At 44.3% G+C, this 16,381-nt stretch overlaps 2 protein-coding genes across 2 annotated transcripts in view; both read left to right on the top strand.

The window, feature by feature from the left end:
• LOC130210378 (sister chromatid cohesion protein PDS5 homolog B-like) overlaps positions 1-3,171 on the top strand; it is a 34,219-nt gene extending 31,048 nt beyond the window's left edge. Inside the window, 5 exon segments of the mRNA XM_056440607.1 lie at positions 666-1,014; positions 1,017-1,089; positions 1,189-1,269; positions 2,196-2,280; positions 2,408-3,171. Of these exon segments, the coding sequence (XP_056296582.1) occupies positions 666-1,014; positions 1,017-1,089; positions 1,189-1,269; positions 2,196-2,280; positions 2,408-2,440 (621 nt within the window). The 3' untranslated portion in view covers positions 2,441-3,171.
• Positions 3,172-3,264: 93 nt separating this feature from the next.
• kl (klotho) lies at positions 3,265-16,356 on the top strand. Its single transcript, XM_056440620.1, has 14 exons — positions 3,265-4,584; positions 5,215-6,797; positions 7,397-7,827; positions 7,920-7,999; positions 8,095-8,257; positions 8,792-8,897; positions 9,382-9,531; positions 10,159-10,394; positions 11,331-11,526; positions 12,279-12,457; positions 12,692-12,799; positions 13,023-13,128; positions 14,079-14,205; positions 15,212-16,356. Exons 2-14 carry the CDS (start codon positions 6,039-6,041, stop codon positions 15,544-15,546), a joined length of 2,976 nt encoding a protein of 991 aa, XP_056296595.1. The 5' UTR covers positions 3,265-4,584; positions 5,215-6,038; the 3' UTR covers positions 15,547-16,356.
• Positions 16,357-16,381: the final 25 nt, after the last annotated feature.

Below are 16,381 nucleotides of genomic sequence, written 5' to 3'. Positions count from 1 at the left end.
CCTCCTGACTAATTTAGTTTTTCAGAAGAACGCCCACACATGAAATATATAAAAGGGCTTTTTTGTTTACAATATGATCTTAGTCTTCAGTATTAAAAGCAAGGAAACTGACACACAAATACACAACCACGGTCAGAAAGGCCCCGGGAGCGTCGGACGAGTCGAGAGGCGTGTTGCTGTGAGCCAGTGGAGTGTTTCCAGTCGTAAACCCGAGGGACTGTTTTGATTCTCCCGAGTAAACACGCGCTGGATTCAAGTCGAGATAAGATTATCGAGTATGCTTTGTGTTGACTATTCATAACAGCCTGCAGACCGGCTGCCTGTGTCATTTAGTTTGTCTCTGAATTTTTGGATCTCTAATCGTCAAACAATATCGTATTTTCTAGCGAAGAGTATAAATGCTTCGTTCCTTTCAAATGTTTTACAGGATTGTACCAATATTTACGAGAAATGTCCAACTTGTTTCTCATCTTCACTTGAGTAGATCTCAGGTTTTAAGCAGTTTATTAAAACTGTTGTGGAAACCAGACGGTTAACAAGTTTTCCGAGGGCAGAAAGACTTTTCCGTTCACATTTAAACTAATAGAAGAACTCTGGCTCATTCGTGAAAGAGCAGGAAGCCCAGCGCCCCGTATCGACTGTTATTATCATCTTGTTTTTTACAGGATATCGAGAAGCCCCGCGGTCGCAAGCGAGTCGTGGCCTCGAGCGAAGACCAGGACGGCAAACCAAAGCGCGGGCGCAAGAAGGCGGCGGCCAACACGGCCGCGGCGGCCGAGTCCGAGGAGCCGTGGGACGAGGACAACCGGCCGGAGGACGAGCAGAACAGCCCGCCCAAAAAAGCCCGCAGGGGCCGGCCTCCGAAGTCCGCTACTCCGAGTCAGGATACCCCCGCCAAGGGAAAGAGGGGCCGGAAGAAGGCGGTGCCTCCGCCAGAGGAGGACGAGGAGGAGGAGGAAGATGAAGAGGAGAAGGGGGAGGAGGAAGCCGCAGCGGAGGTGGAGGAGGAAGCGGAGGGCGGCGGCAGCGAAACATCGAGTTGAAGGCGAAGGCGGGCAGGCCGGCCAGGGCGCCGAGGCGATCTCAAGGGTGAGGCGCCGAGAGGCCGGCTGTTGCCACGGAGACGTCCGTCAGCCGGATTTATGTCTCAAACTCTGGTGTCGTCTGCATTTTGTCTCTGTTCCGCAGCACCGAGTCAGCAGAGTCTACGCCGCAGAAGAGGAGAGGACGTCCGCCCAAATCGGCTCAGCCGCCTGCCAAGAAACCGGCGTAAGATGCACACGTTGTAGCTCCGTCATCCTTCAGTCCGAGGCAGGAAGTCCAGCTCACGGTTGCACTTTGTGGGCCAGACGTGTTTTTTTTAGCTCACTGACTGGTAAAGAAATTAAAATGGACCAGCCTCGAATATTTATTCATCTTCCAATAGAAAGCTCAGCACGAGGTCAGACATGTTTTAACTTGAACGTCTGTTGAAGCTCAACGTGTATCTCATTAATCGCAATAACCTTTTTCATATATAACATCTCATGGTGGCTTGTATGAAATTCCATGGAAAGCACATGATGATATGATATATACCTTTATTCGTCCCACAGTGGGGACATTTCAAAAATCACAGCAACAGTGCAATCAGAGCATGAATAAAAATAATTATAAAACGCACAACTAAATACTAAAAACTAAAAACTCAACACGAATACTAAATATACAGGGGGAAAACAAAGTAAAGTGCTGAGTTTGCCAGGCTCTCCAGCGATCTACTGCAGTTTGTTGTGCAGCCCGACAGCAGCAGGAAGGAAGGACTTGTGATGATGATGATGTGTGAGAACAATCAGGTTATTCCGCCTCCTTTTAGTGCTCCGAAGTGGCATTTGGGAGATTCAAATGGAAAACAACCAATCAGAGTTGAGGAGTCTGATTGAAGCGCTAAAGGAACAGAATCTGGATTCATAGGAACAAAATCATTCAGAAGCACAACGAGGGGGCAAAGGGAACAGCGTTTTTCAAAGAGGATCTTTCTAGTGAACGACTGTCAGGATACAGTAACAGTTTGAGTAGATGTAACGAAAAAAAGTTTGGTACCTAAAGAGAGATATTTGGAGATGCTAGAGGGGTGTGGGCCTGTCTGTGCTTCTCACCGTCTCCATGCTGCATGCTGAGCCATACTGACTGAGCGTGTCCCCTCTGGTGTCCAGGCGTGGAGGGCGATCGAAGGCAGCAGCTGCTAAAGACGACTCTGAGGAGGAGGAGGACGAGCCGGAGGACGAGCCAACACCGAAGGTACACGAATAAATAGTATATGAGAGTTTTAGATGCATTTATGAAGTGTGGAAGAATGTATACGCTTCCTGTTCAGTGTTTTCAGCCTGCTGTTCTCTCTCTCTCGGCCCCGCCCACTTCTCTCTAGGGTCGCAAGAAGCCAGCGGCGCGAAGAAGATGAGCTAAAGAGTGAGGGAGGACGAACAGAAGAGGCGCGTCTCCTCCGTCAGGGAGGAACGACGTAGAAAAGAGAAATATGGACATTGAACTTTTTAAACTTTTCATACGCCCGACGCTCCTATGTTACTCAAATTCACACACTTGCATTTGGCCACATGCACACTACACCAGTACGTCATCGGCTGTGCGTTGTTGCGTTGTGATGAAGTTCGCCACATTAAGTAGACATAATTTTAACAGAAAAACAAAAAAAGATCACTTGTAAATAGTCTCTTATGTCTGTTTCATGTTCTGTTGTTGTTTGATGCTGACTGGGGGGGGGGGATGCTGTAAAGCCTTTTACCCGCCAATATTATTATTATTATTAAAGTGCTCTCATAAAGCAATATTGCTTATCAATCATTCCCTGTGTCACACTTTTAAAAAATTAACCATTAGCTTTTTTTTGTGACGTTAATTGTCATTTTACCGTAAAAAGTTTTTGTTTACAGCTCTGTATATTAACTTTTTTACCATGTATTGAAACATTTAAAAAAAAATGTCAGAAACCTGTCCACATATAGGCTTGCCTCTGGAAAAAGATTGTAGTGTGCGTCTTCTTTTTAGGTTTGTACTTAATAGTAGATGGAAGTCCTGAGCAGCTGTGGTTGTAGTGTTTGTCAATGCTGATTAACTTCACATCCACCCAGTCACATCCTCCGTTGTGTCAATATAATTCTCTATAAAACCTTACATGCCCAAGTTCTCTTTATTTCTTTTTCAAAGTCTTGGATGAAGCAGATCACCTGCTGTGACGCCTTCAGGTGTAACTCAAAATATGTAAATATTAGAGCGCTGGTTTTTCAGCGATGTTCCCCGAACCAGCAACTCATTGGTGGTTGAAAAGGAGTAATACACAGCGCTGTGCCATCAGTGTCTGATTTAATATATAATGTATAAAATTCAGTTTATGAACATACACTTGTATCTTATTGAATATTGTTTAAAGGAATTTTTTTCTTTTCATTTTCTCACTTACACTTGCAGTTCCTTCTCGTACCTACAGGGGTCCGCGTGCCCCCGCTTGAGAACCAGTGTTTTAGACTATTGTTGGCCTTTGACACTTCTCAGGTAAGTACAGGTTAGTAGTTGGTAATACAAAAGTGTCACCTTTTTACATGAGTGAGAAAAGAAGTATATTTCTGCTGTGAAAATGTCTTCTGATCAGAAATGTCATAAATATAGCCTTTTTTTATTAAATTATTTTGTTGCCTGGCAGGAGACTGGCAGACATTAAAAATATGTTTTTCTAAAGTTTTGTGACTTGGAGCCGTTGATCAACGATCCCGTCAAAGTGACTTCTATCACTTGTCCCAGTGAAATGCTAAATATATTCAGTATTAATCTTTATCGTATCAAAGGGCCCCCTTCAGTCCGCTTTCATAAAGAGGTGAAATTGTTCTAAACATCAACAAACTTGATTTTTTTTCCACGCCTCTTCACTTCCTCTTTGGGTATTGAATGTTGCTGAACTAACGACACTTCCACAGCACTCATTTCTTGGCGTGCCGATGGATTATTAATTTCCCCAGCTAATAATTGAACAATTTGCTGCTTTGGGGACTGTAAGTTCACTTTATTTGTTCTTTTTTTTTCCAGCCTGAGATGGAAGAAAGAAAGCCGGATGTGGCAGCTGCTACCAGAATGAGTTATTGCTTTATGTAGAAATAAACTACATGTTTGATGTGGACTGCAATTTATCAACCGGCTAAATAATTGAACCCTCTGTGGTCTTCAGAATATCTTTAACCAACGTAACGTTTAGATTTCTGATTCCAACAATTAAACAATCGGCTCAATTTACTGTTGGAGTTTGTTTTGGTCACACAGTATTTTATCTATTCCTCATCTAAATATCCGACCCTCTCCTCTTCAGATGTCCCATCACCACCAGCTGGTTCTCTCCTGGTGTACTTCCTTCTAAATATGGAAACTTTGCTCCACATTGCTTATGCATGTGCACTTGAGATCTAAACTTCCCAGTGCAGCTCAGCTCGGTGGAAAAAAACACCCACAATGCCCCTGGTTATGTTCCATGACCGCTACTGGGCCACTGCCAGCTGCTCCTGCATCAGATGAGCCATGAGCCACCTGGGGTTCATAAATGTACGCTGGGATTTATTTTCATATTTGTTGAAATTATTATTTGTAATGCATTTGTATAACAGTGTGTATGTAAAAAAAAAAGCACCTGACTGCCCAGTTCACCAGAATATTACTTATGTGGTATATCTTGTGCTGATAACCTGTACAGCTTTGATAAATATTTCAGTTTTGTCTTTAGAAATCTTTCTACGCCTTATTCAAAACATTGATTATTGGCATTATCCATTAAAGAGGTTTTGGTTTATCAGAAAACTGGAACAAAACCAACTTGAAGCCATCCGGTGAAACCCAAATATATGTTGGCTGATACCAAGCAGACAATTCACACGTTGGAAAAACTGAGAGGAAGTAATGTTTGACATCCCTGACCTTTGGCCTCACATCGGATCAGGAAAAACTCCCAAGAAATAGGGGGAAAAAAACGTTCAGGGGGAAAAAAGGAAAGAACCCATCAGGAGAGCAACAGGAGGATCCCTCTCCGGATGGACAGAACAATAGATGTCATGTGACCAGAAGGAACATTACACGGTTACATAAACACAAATGATTGAATGATAATGTGTACCTATCTCAGAATGTTTATTCCTATGTTGACTCTCTCTCTCTCTCTCTCTCTCTCTCAATCAACAGCCGAACCCTCTTCAGTTATGTCTGCATGTGCTGTGGACCAAGAGGTCTGAGTTTCCAAGCAACCCTGGAGTGACCAGCAGCACTGACTGCTGTTTGCATATCTTCCTCTCCCATCGCTCCCTCCTCTCCCTCGCTCCTTCCTCTCCTCTCCCTCGCTCCTTCCTCTTCCCTCGCTCCCTCCTCTTCCCTTACTCCTTCTCCCCTTGCTCCCATGACTCCTCGCTCCCTCCTCTTCCCTCGTTCCTTACTCTCCCCTTGCTCCTTCTACCCTCACTCCCTCCTCTTCCCTCGCTCCTTCCTCTCCCCTCGGTCCCTCCTCCTCCCTCACTCCCTCCTCTTCCCTCGCTCCCTGACTGAACTTGATTCAGTGAGAAACTCACTCAGTTGTTCTGCTCTTGACGTATAAATGCCGTCATGAGATTATCTGGTGCAGGATATATGGTAATGGGATGTTACTGAGATCACATTAAGGCTTTGCACCACCTGGGTCCTACAGGACGAGTCCACTTCAGGTAGAAATACTCATCTTGAAGAAAAGGCACTCTGAAGCTTCACGAAAACAGAATGAGAAAGAAATCCCAATTTAATTTGGAAATGATTCCTTATTCATTCATATTAAATCTTCCCCTAATGGTTCCCTGCTTAGCAGGCTAGTGATCATTCCGGGCTGCTCGCATCACGTTGTGCCCATGGAGACCTTCGTGCGTCAGGTGCTTTGGCTAATCATTGATGGATCTGTGGAGGCGGCGTGTGGCGGGTTCACAGCTGGTTGCCTGCACTCCGCAGCCCGCTATATAGTCCCTGGCCGCCCGGAGCATGGCTGAATGACACATCGAGGGTTCCACTGGACATCGGAGGGCAACATGAGTGGTCCGCTCGCCCTTTGGACGTGTCTCGCCCTCCTCGCCTCTGCGGCCGCAAAGCCGAACGCCGGTTTGAAAACGTGGGGTCGTTTCAGTAAACTGCCCTATCCGGAAGACAAGGCGTTCCTCTACGATACCTTCCCCAAGGACTTCATGTGGGCAGTGGGCACGGCGGCGTACCAGGTGGAGGGCGCGTTTGATAAGGACGGCAAGGGGCTCTCCATTTGGGACACTTTTACGCGCGGTGGGAACCGAATCACCACCGGGGACGTGGGCAGCGACAGCTATCACAACATCCACAGGGACTTGAGAGCCATCGAGCAGCTCGAGGTCACCCACTACCGGTTCTCCCTATCCTGGTCCAGGATATTTCCCAACGGCACCCGCGGGAGTTACAACGAAATCGGCACCAACTACTACCGGACGCTCATCAAGAAGCTGAAGGAGCGCCACGTGCAGCCGGTGGTCACGCTCTACCACTGGGACCTGCCGGACCACCTCCAGCAGACCCTCGGCGGCTGGAGCCACCCGGAGCTGGTGGGGATTTTCAAGGACTACGCCGATTTCTGTTTCCAGACCTTCGGGGATGATGTGAAGTATTGGATCACCATCGATAACCCGTTTGTGGTGGCGCGGCACGGGTACGGCACCGGAGTGGTCGCTCCCGGGATAAAGAACGACCCCGACCTCCCGTTCCGTGTCGGACACAATCTAATCAAGGTGAGGATTATATTAATATTAGTATCATCAATTATGCCATTTCCTCTATGAATTGGTTTAAAAAACGAAACATAACATGTATTGGAGTGCAGTTCAAAAACTGCTTTTACTATTGTGTTTATTTTTATTTTTTTCACTTTTAGAATTTGGAAACTTTTAATTTAGATCTCTTTAGATTCATATATTTTTATTTTGATGTGAAGTCTCCCTAGTGTTTGACTGTCTTTCAATAGTCACTTGTGACATATTTTAAACTGCACTGACCTGAATGCAATAATAATAATAATAATAAAAACTTTTTTTATATAGCACCTCTAAAAACAGAGTTTACAAAGAATCAAGGCAAAACAAATGGAATTGTAAAATACTAATTCAAAATAAAGAACAGACAAACAAAATGAAGGGACCCAAAGAACTGCACAAAAGGACGACGTCACTTCAAAGCAGTTCTATAAAATATAATTATATATATTTTTAAATGTTGTCCCACCACTCTTCGCCCTCTAAACATTCCATGATCATTTTATACCTACACCCTCATCTCCTTCCCCTTCTGTCTGACCATCATGTCTGACCCCCCCCCCCCCCCCTCCCTCCAGGCTCACGCGGCTGCATGGCATCTCTACGACCGCCACTACCGCCCCCGCCAGCAGGGCAAGCTCTCCATGGCGCTGGCCTCCCACTGGATCAAGCCCAGCCGCACGCGCCGGGAGAGCCTGCGGGAGTGCCAGTGCTCCCTGGACCACGTGCTGGGCTGGTTCGCCCGGCCCCTCTTCATCGACGGAGACTACCCCCCCTGCATGAAGGCGAGGCTGGGCTCGCGTCTGCCCTCCTTCACCCCGGAGGAGAGGGAGCGGGTGAGGGGCACGGCCGACTTCTTCGCCCTGTCCCACGGGGCGGCCCTGAGCTTCCAGCTCATCAACGACAGCCTGAAGTTCGGGCAGAAGGAGGAGCTGGACCTGAGGATGCTGCTCTACTGGGTCAATGCCGAGTACAACAGGCCGCCCATCTTCGTGGTGCAGAGCGGTTGGTGGGTGCGGACGTCCTGATGTCCGTCCGTGTGTGATTTATTCTCCTGTGTGTGTCCTGGAGGTGGAACGTCTTATTTTCACTCCCGCACAGGTACGTCCTCGGCAACACGAAGACGGAGGACCCAAAACACATGTACTACCTCAAGAGGTTCATCGCAGAGGCGCTGAAATGTGAGCGAGGACACACGCACACTCTCTCTCTCACACACACACCCATCAACCAGAGTATGACGCATAATCCATGACTCTGTCCGTCTGTCCGTCAGCCATCGTCCTCGACGGCGTGAACTTGATCGGCTACACGGCCTGGTCGCTCATCGACGGCTTCGAGTGGCACCGCGAGTACGGGATCCGCCGAGGCCTCTACTACGTGGACTTCAGCACGCTGGACATGAAGAGGGAGCCCAAGACGTCCGCCACCTTCTACAGGTAGTGGGGCCAAGAGGATTCTTCCCTCGCTGCCTCCTCTTCCCTCGCTCTCTCTTCTCCCCTCACTCCCTCCTCTTCCCTCGCTCCTTCCCTCTCTCCCTCCCCGCCCCTTGCTCGCTCCTCTTCCTTCGCACCCTCCTCTTCCCTCACACCTTCCCTCCTCTTCCTTTGCTCCCTCAATTCAATTCAGTTTATTCCTCTCCCCTCGCTCCCTCCTCTTCCTTCGCTCCCTCCTCTTCCCTCACTCCCCCCCTCCTCTTCCTTTGCTCCCTCCTCTCCCTTTGCTCCCTCCTCTCCCCTCGCTCGCTCCTCTCCCCTCGCTCCCTCCTCTTATGTCACTCTGTGACCGGTGGTGAGTTTGACAACGGATGCCCTCTATTGTAATGTGTGCAATAACAATTCTACCATTTCCTTCTGAAAGCTTTATTGATGGACTGTCCACACAACGGCACATCTCCATGACGCCTCACAGCGAGTGACCTCATGTTCACTCTCAGCTCCTCCTGATCGGATGATTATTCATTATTCCTCCAGAAACGTCATCCGGAAGAACGGTTTCCCAGAACTCCCAGAGAACACACCAGCACAAGGAATCTTCCCGTGTGATTTTGCCTGGGGGGTCTCAGCCAACTCCATACAGGTGTGTGTGTGTGTGTGTGTTGGTGTGTGTGTGTTTGTGTTTTGGAAGGACAGGAAGTTGCCAAAGTTCAGAGGTGAGAACATTACCTCCGAAACAGAAGAATTTGAGAAAACATTAACACTTTATTTACTCTGGTTGAGCGTTTTCAGTACAAACGGCTCTAATATTTAGTGAAGTATTATCACTATTAATATGTTATTTATCTATTTATTATTAAGTAAATTAGTCGCTGTATTTCCTCTCCGCCGTTACTAAGTTTTTAGCTTTCATGGTTGAAAGTCCAGCTCAGGAACCGCCACACTGATGAATCATCTCTTAATCATAAACCACACACGCTGACAGCGTCAGCACCGAGTCTTCCTATCGATCGGTGCCGCTTGGTCTCGATTGGCCGCGCTGCGTTTTGGGTAAACAGCTGGCGAGAGGGCGCCTCAGTGCATGTTTACATTGGTGTGTTCCTTCTGTTTTCCCCTCATGTCAATAGGTGGAGACCACCCCCAGCCAGTTTTCAGACCCCAGTGTTTACTTGTGGAACATCTCCAACAACGGAGAGCTGATGAGGCTGAAGGGCTTCAGCGTGCCGCCGGTACGCCGAGCCGCTCACTGCGCCGACTACGCCTCCATCCGACAACAGGTGGCTTCTCCGACCGCTCAAACGTTTATCTTTTGTATTTTTCACAGTTACCGTAACATTAAAGCACATTTGGCCGTGTGTGTGTGTGTGGGTGGGAAGATGGTGAGGGATCATGTCTGTTCTACAGCTCCGAAATGCAACATGAAGAGATAAATGAAATTAAAATGACTTTGTAGCACACTTATTTTCTTAGTAATTCTTAATAAGTATTTTTTTAAACATTTAAAGTAAACATTTGTTGTCACTTTGTGGTACATGTTTGTAAAAATAATGACGTAACCAGCAGTGTGGAGGCCTTTTTGGTTCTTTCAGTCACTTAATATTCAAGAATTAATAATAATTATAATTATAATACAAATAAAATGTATATCGTGCTTTTCAATGTACTCAAAGACACTTTATGTCACATAATTAAAAAATCCTAAAATCTATACAATAAAAATAACTTGAATATTTGTATTTGTACTTTCTTAGGGGTTCATCAACTGATGGGCTGTAACAGACTCACTTTGGGTTCTCCCTCATGGTTTTTGTGTTAAAGAGCTTAGTTTTCCAATAGATTGGTGCTGTTCCTCCAGGTGTGTGAAAGTTAAAGCTGTGCCACTTATTCCTCCTCCCTCTCTTCAGGTGGATGAAATCCGGCGAGTCGGGGTGAACCACTTCCACTTCTCCCTCAACTGGTCAGCTGTGGTGCCTACGGGCGACGTGGCTCATCCCAACACCACCCTGCTGGCCTACTACCGCTGCTTCACCCGTCAGCTGCTGGAGGCCAATGTCACGCCCGTGGTCACCCTGTGGCACCACACGCGCCTGCGCAGCAGCCTGCCGGCCCCGCTGGAATCCACCAACAGGTGGCTGAACAGGTCGGAAGCTCACAATAAGCACATAATAAGCTCATAATAAGCACATAATAAGCACATAATAAGATCATAATAAGCTTATAATAAGCACATAATAAGCTCATAATAAAGCTTATAATAAGCACATAATAAGCTCATAATAAGCCCATTAAAAGCACATAGTAAGCACATAATAAGCTCATAATAAGCACATAATAAGCTCATATATTAAGCACATAATAAGCACATAATAAACTCAGAATAAGCACATATTAAGACCATAATAACCACATAATAAGCTCATAATAAGCCCATTAAAAGCACATAATAAGCTCATAATAAGCTCATAATCAGCACATAATAAGCACATAATAAGCTCATAATAAGCACATAATAACCACATAATAATCACATAATAACCAAATAATAAGCACATAATAAACTCAGAATAAGCACATATTAAGGACATAATAACCACATAATAAGCAAATAATAAACACAGAATAAGCACATGTTAAACTCAGAATAAGCACATAGTAAGCTGGAAAATTTCGAACACAGAACTAATAAACACCCATCTTTATCAGATATAGTTTATTGCAATTGCCCCACTGGTCTGATGTGCCTGGTCTGCCATCGACATGAAACCGCTATCAGTAGCCGTCATGTTTAGAGATATCACTAAAACCAGTGATTACAATATGTACACGCTGGATCCACCTTATGTATTGGCATTTGTATCTGTATTGGCACAACATTTATTATTAGATTGCAATATATCTCCTATGATTCATCTATTACATTTATTTGTGTGTGTGTGTGTGTCTGAGCTTTTGTTAAACAGTCTTTTGTTACATAGTGATTATTTATACCTGAATTTCAAGGTTAAATGAATATGCCTGATATGAATGCGAGCTCAGCGCGTAATTAAAATGTTCCCCTTTTCTTTTTTCTTCTCAGAGAGACTCCAGAGGCGTTCGCGGACTACGCCAGACTTTGTTACAGAGAGCTGGGCGCCCATGTGAAGATGTGGATCACCCTGAACGAGCCCAACGACGAGACGGTGAGCTACCAGGAGGGTCACCAGATGCTGCGGGCGCACGCCCTGGCCTGGCGCGCCTACCACCGCGAGTTCAGACACGCACAGGGAGGAAAGGTCAGTACAGGAATGTATTCAGAATGTATACTTGATGACTTTTATCATAACGGTATGTTGTTTTATCAAATGTGAGTCATCTTTTGTCAGTACAGTTATATATTGTTAATGGATCTTTTGTTGTGGACATTTGTGTGTTGGGTTTTTAATTTTTTCGTGTTGGCTCTCGCTGCTTTTGCTACTCCAAATTAATCATTCTTTCTGTTGCAATTCATGTAAAAAATAAATTAATTAATCACTCTTTCTGTTGCAATTCATGTAAAAAAATAAAAAAAAGAATTAATCACTCTTTCTGGTCCAATTTATTTAAAAAGCAAAAAAATAATTAATCACTCTTTCTGAAGTAATTCATGTAAAAAATAAATAATTAATCACTCTTTCTGGTGCAATTAATGTAAAAAAAATACAAATTAATTACTCTTTCTGATCCAATTTATGTAAAAAACAAAACAAATTATCACTTTCTGGTCGAATTTATGTTAAAAAAATACAAATTAATCACTTTCTGGAGCAATTCATGTAAAAAAACAAATTAATCACTTTCTGGTGCAATTAATGTAAAAAAAATACAAATTAATTACTCTTTCTGGTGTAATAAAATACAGTGTGGTGTGCATAAGACTTGACGATGTGTTTTAAACCGTTCATAAAGTAAATGTAAACGCTTTCATGAATCACTTCAGTCCATCGGAGAATGAAGATGTCCCAGATGATATCTGTGCCGCCGTGTTCTGCTCGGCGCTGTGTCCCAGGTGTCTCTGGCTCTGCACATGGACTGGGTGGAACCGGCCTTTTCGTCGAGCCGTGAAGACGTGGAACCGGCTAAAAGGGTTCTGGACTTCCGCGTGGGCTGGTTTGCAGAGCCCATCTTCGGCAGCGGGGACTACCCTCTGGGAATGAGGAGCTGGCTGCGGCAGCTCAACTCACTGGAGTACAAATGCTTGGTTCTTACTTCAATACTTTCACTTTGTTGGCTACAGAATAAGCATCGCAGTTTAGAGGCACGAGAGGACATGTGAACAGATTGGTTGGATTTAAACTGGGATCATTCAGAGATGTAATATGGTGGGACTTCAGGATCATTGTAGTAGCACGATATCATTAATGACAACATGTTAAGTATGCACAATTAATAATCTGTGTGTGTGTGTGTGTGCTTCCTCAGCCTGCCAGTGTTCAATGAGGAGGACAGGCAGCTGGTTAAAGGGACCTATGACTTCTTTGCCATCAGTCACTTCAGCACCGAGCTGGTGACGCACGCCATGGAGGACTCGTAAGATAAAGCCACTTTTTTTCTTCCCATTGTTTTGGTAGTTAAAGATGACACACACACACACACACACACACACACACGGGAAACAAGAGGGGCGAGGGCGAGGTATGACATTTTAAAAGCTACTTGGATAGTGTTGAGTTGAGGACCAATATTTAGCCCCGTTGTCGTGATACGTCTTGAAGGCGCCAGACATGAGTGAGGATGTTCTTTTATCTTCCAGGTACACCTACACAGCCGAGCTGGAGGTCCAGCACATGATCGACACCACATGGATCATGTCCCCGTGGCCTGTGGTGCCCTGGGGTCTCAGGAAAGCCCTCAACTGGGTGAGCCCGGTGTGAGTCTAGTGAAGAGATAACAAGCTGGATCTATCGCTGACTCACACTTTTTTATTGACTTAAACTAGTAGTTGGCAAGTTGACGGGAACATAATATTGAACATTTTGATTGTAAGAATAGTTTAATATTAGATTTATAATATACACTACCTCAAATTCTCCAGTTTTTATTGAAATGTACACAGTTTGATTTCTTAATGTACTCTTGAAATTAAAGCATACAACAAATAAACAATTGGAGATAAAAAAGAAATCATGGAATCATTTTGATGACCAAAATGTAATCTAAGAGTTTGACTCATCAAAGTATAGCCACCTTGTGCGGATATAACATAACTCACTCGTGTCGTTTCTACAATGGAGATCAAATATTGTTCAGAAAGTTCTTCCAGCTGCACGTTGGTAACCCATCACTTGTTCCCTGAAAAATACTTTTTTGTATAACTCTGAAATGTACATTATTTTTCAGTTTTTGGTAACCTAAACTTTTTAGCTTAACCTCTGGCAGTTTGCCGCTGACCTTTGTACCATTTCAGGTTATTCACTGGAACTGCTTACATTTCAATAAAAACTGGAAAAATGGGGGAAGTGCTCTAAAACTTTTGACCAGTAGTGTATATATTTATTATATATATATATAAAATAAATAATAATATATTCAGAATTTTTCAATGAGGGGTGCAACTATAATAATTTTGTTGTTGTTTTCTTGATGGAAAAAAATCTCTAACTTTATATTCAGATTTCTAAATGTCTACAAACACCGTCTTTAAAATATCATTTCAAAACCAAGAGTGGCTTATCATTGCATATTCCACTTGGAAGTGTTTTCATACCCAGTCGATGAAAAGTGGACTGTTGTTCGTACTTGTGATGTACTTTGATATATATATATATATATAAAAATACATACTTCCGTTGCTCTCCCGCGGTGTCAGGTGAGGGAGCACTACTGCGATGTGCCCATCTATGTGATGGCTAACGGGGCGCAGGAGGACCCGGCCCACTTCAATGACAGCCTGAGGGTCTACTATCTGTACAACTACATCAACGAGGCGCTGAAAGGTGAGACTCCAGACACACGACATCTTGCTGTTGAGATTTTATATTATAGGAATAATGCAAAACCGATGGAGACTATAATGACTGCATCCAGTTGTAAATCCTTCTGCGGGGACTGAAGTTTTCCCCCCTTACTGGCCTCTGTGGAGTTTAATGATTAGACATGTATTTAGGTCACTGACCCCAAACAGACAAAAATATCAACAGATACACACTCTTCTTTTGGGTTGTGGAGTCAAGGTCACTCGCTATCCAATTACACGTCCTTGCAAAGTTTACTGGGTTACACTCAGGGAAGACCTCGGCGTGCACTTTGAGACCTCGCAGCGTCACATGAGCCGATGGCGTGCACAGTTTAATGTGACTGTGTTTAAGTTCGCTCTCCAGCCACTAGGGGGCAACCACCCTCAGAAAACAGTGAGTATACGTCACTATATATTACATTTTATTTGGACTAAAATACATCAACCATGACATGTGAGGAATGTATTACCTTTTACTTTTTACATTGAATGATTTGATCTATGAAAATGCCTATCTTACTTCCTATTTTATTATTATTATTTTAAATAAATAATAATAAACAATAACTCAGACAGAATTTTTATTTTTAAAATTTTCAGTGTGCTTGTCACTACCAAAGTTACTATCTACTGCTAAAAACTACGACTACTTTTTTGGGGACTGCAAATCAAAACAATCAATTTCAACCCTCCAGCTGCAGTACAAAAAAAAGTCAGATTTTAAATATGCATTGATGTAGCTGTAAACAATATATGCAATATGCCTGTATAGGATAAGTTCTAACTGTTGATTTTTCAATACTTGTCCTCAGATCTGCTTATAACTTCATTATGCAACTTATCATATGTGTATATGCTCCGGATAAACAATAAATGAGGTCAAAGGTCAATCATTTGCTGTCAGACGCATCCAGCCCCAGCAACTGGCATGAAAGTCCCTGAAAATGAGTCGTGAAGCTGTCGCGTGTTCCTCTCCTCCTCCTCAGCGTACACTCTGGATGGCGTGAACCTGAAGGGTTACTTTGCGTACGCCCTGAGCGACCAGCGGGACCCGGGCTTCGGCTTGTACGGCCACGTTCACGAGGAGGTCATCGTCAAGGCCTCGCTCTCCAACTATCGCAACATCATCCGGCACAACGGCTTCCCTATTCCGGGCGCCGCCCCGCAGCAGTGTCCCAGCGGGCCGCAGCCCTGCCTCGGCTGCCAGGCGCTGGTCAAGAGGCCCGTGGTGGGCTTCCTGACCCTGGTGGGTTCCGGGGCGCTGGTCAGCCTGGGCCTCATCATCTACTACACAGCCAAGAGACACAGAGAGTCTTACTGAGGACTTTATGTCCCTAAATCACTCAAGAAAACAAACCGAGCCGGTTGTTGTTATCGGCTCCAGATGATGTGTATAATACGTGTATAATATGTGTATAATGGCTTCTTCAAGCTGCTTGAGAGTTGATCGAGTCACCCGACGAGTGGTTTACATTTCTTTGAGACCTCTTTGCACTCCACCAGATAATTTACCCGTCGAATCCAAAGAAGGAAACCTGTTGTTCTGCTTTTAATGGGTTGGCAGAACATCTCAAAAGAATCTTTTTTTATATTTGTAATGTTTGTGTCGTGACTGTATTGGGTATTTCTTCTGATTATCTTAGTGCTCAACTTAACAATACATCTCTTTAACCCTCCTGTTACCTTTATATTTACTGACATTTTACCCTCGGGGTCAATTTGACCCCAGCAATTAAAACCTCCAGAAAATTAGAATTAATATTGTTTCCCAAGTTTAAGTGTGAGGTACTTTGTTTGTTTGTTGACTACCTAAATAGCCCTTTAAATATATAAAAAAGGTGATCTTTCATATGTTTGACAGTGAAAAACAGCCTGGGGTCAAATTGACCCCAAAGAACACCGACATTAAACATTGAATGGGGTCAAATTGACCCTAAGTTAACAGGAGGGTTAAATAAGAAGATGAAGACACTTTTACAGCCCGGCGGTTGTATGCAACCTCAGAGCGCCATCAGACGGCGCCGTACGCGGGTCGATGCCGCGGCCGCTCTTGTCAAACTCATGATTGCGATGTAAAATGTTAAGTTTCATGTACAGAATGTCGTGTTTGTTCATTAAATAATAAAGCCCACGTTTGGTCATTTTCAGAGAACACC

This window comes from Pseudoliparis swirei, chromosome 3 (assembly GCF_029220125.1).
Source record: "Pseudoliparis swirei isolate HS2019 ecotype Mariana Trench chromosome 3, NWPU_hadal_v1, whole genome shotgun sequence".
NCBI classification, from domain to species: domain Eukaryota; kingdom Metazoa; phylum Chordata; class Actinopteri; order Perciformes; family Liparidae; genus Pseudoliparis; species Pseudoliparis swirei.
This window is presented reverse-complemented; position numbering and strand designations above follow the sequence as displayed.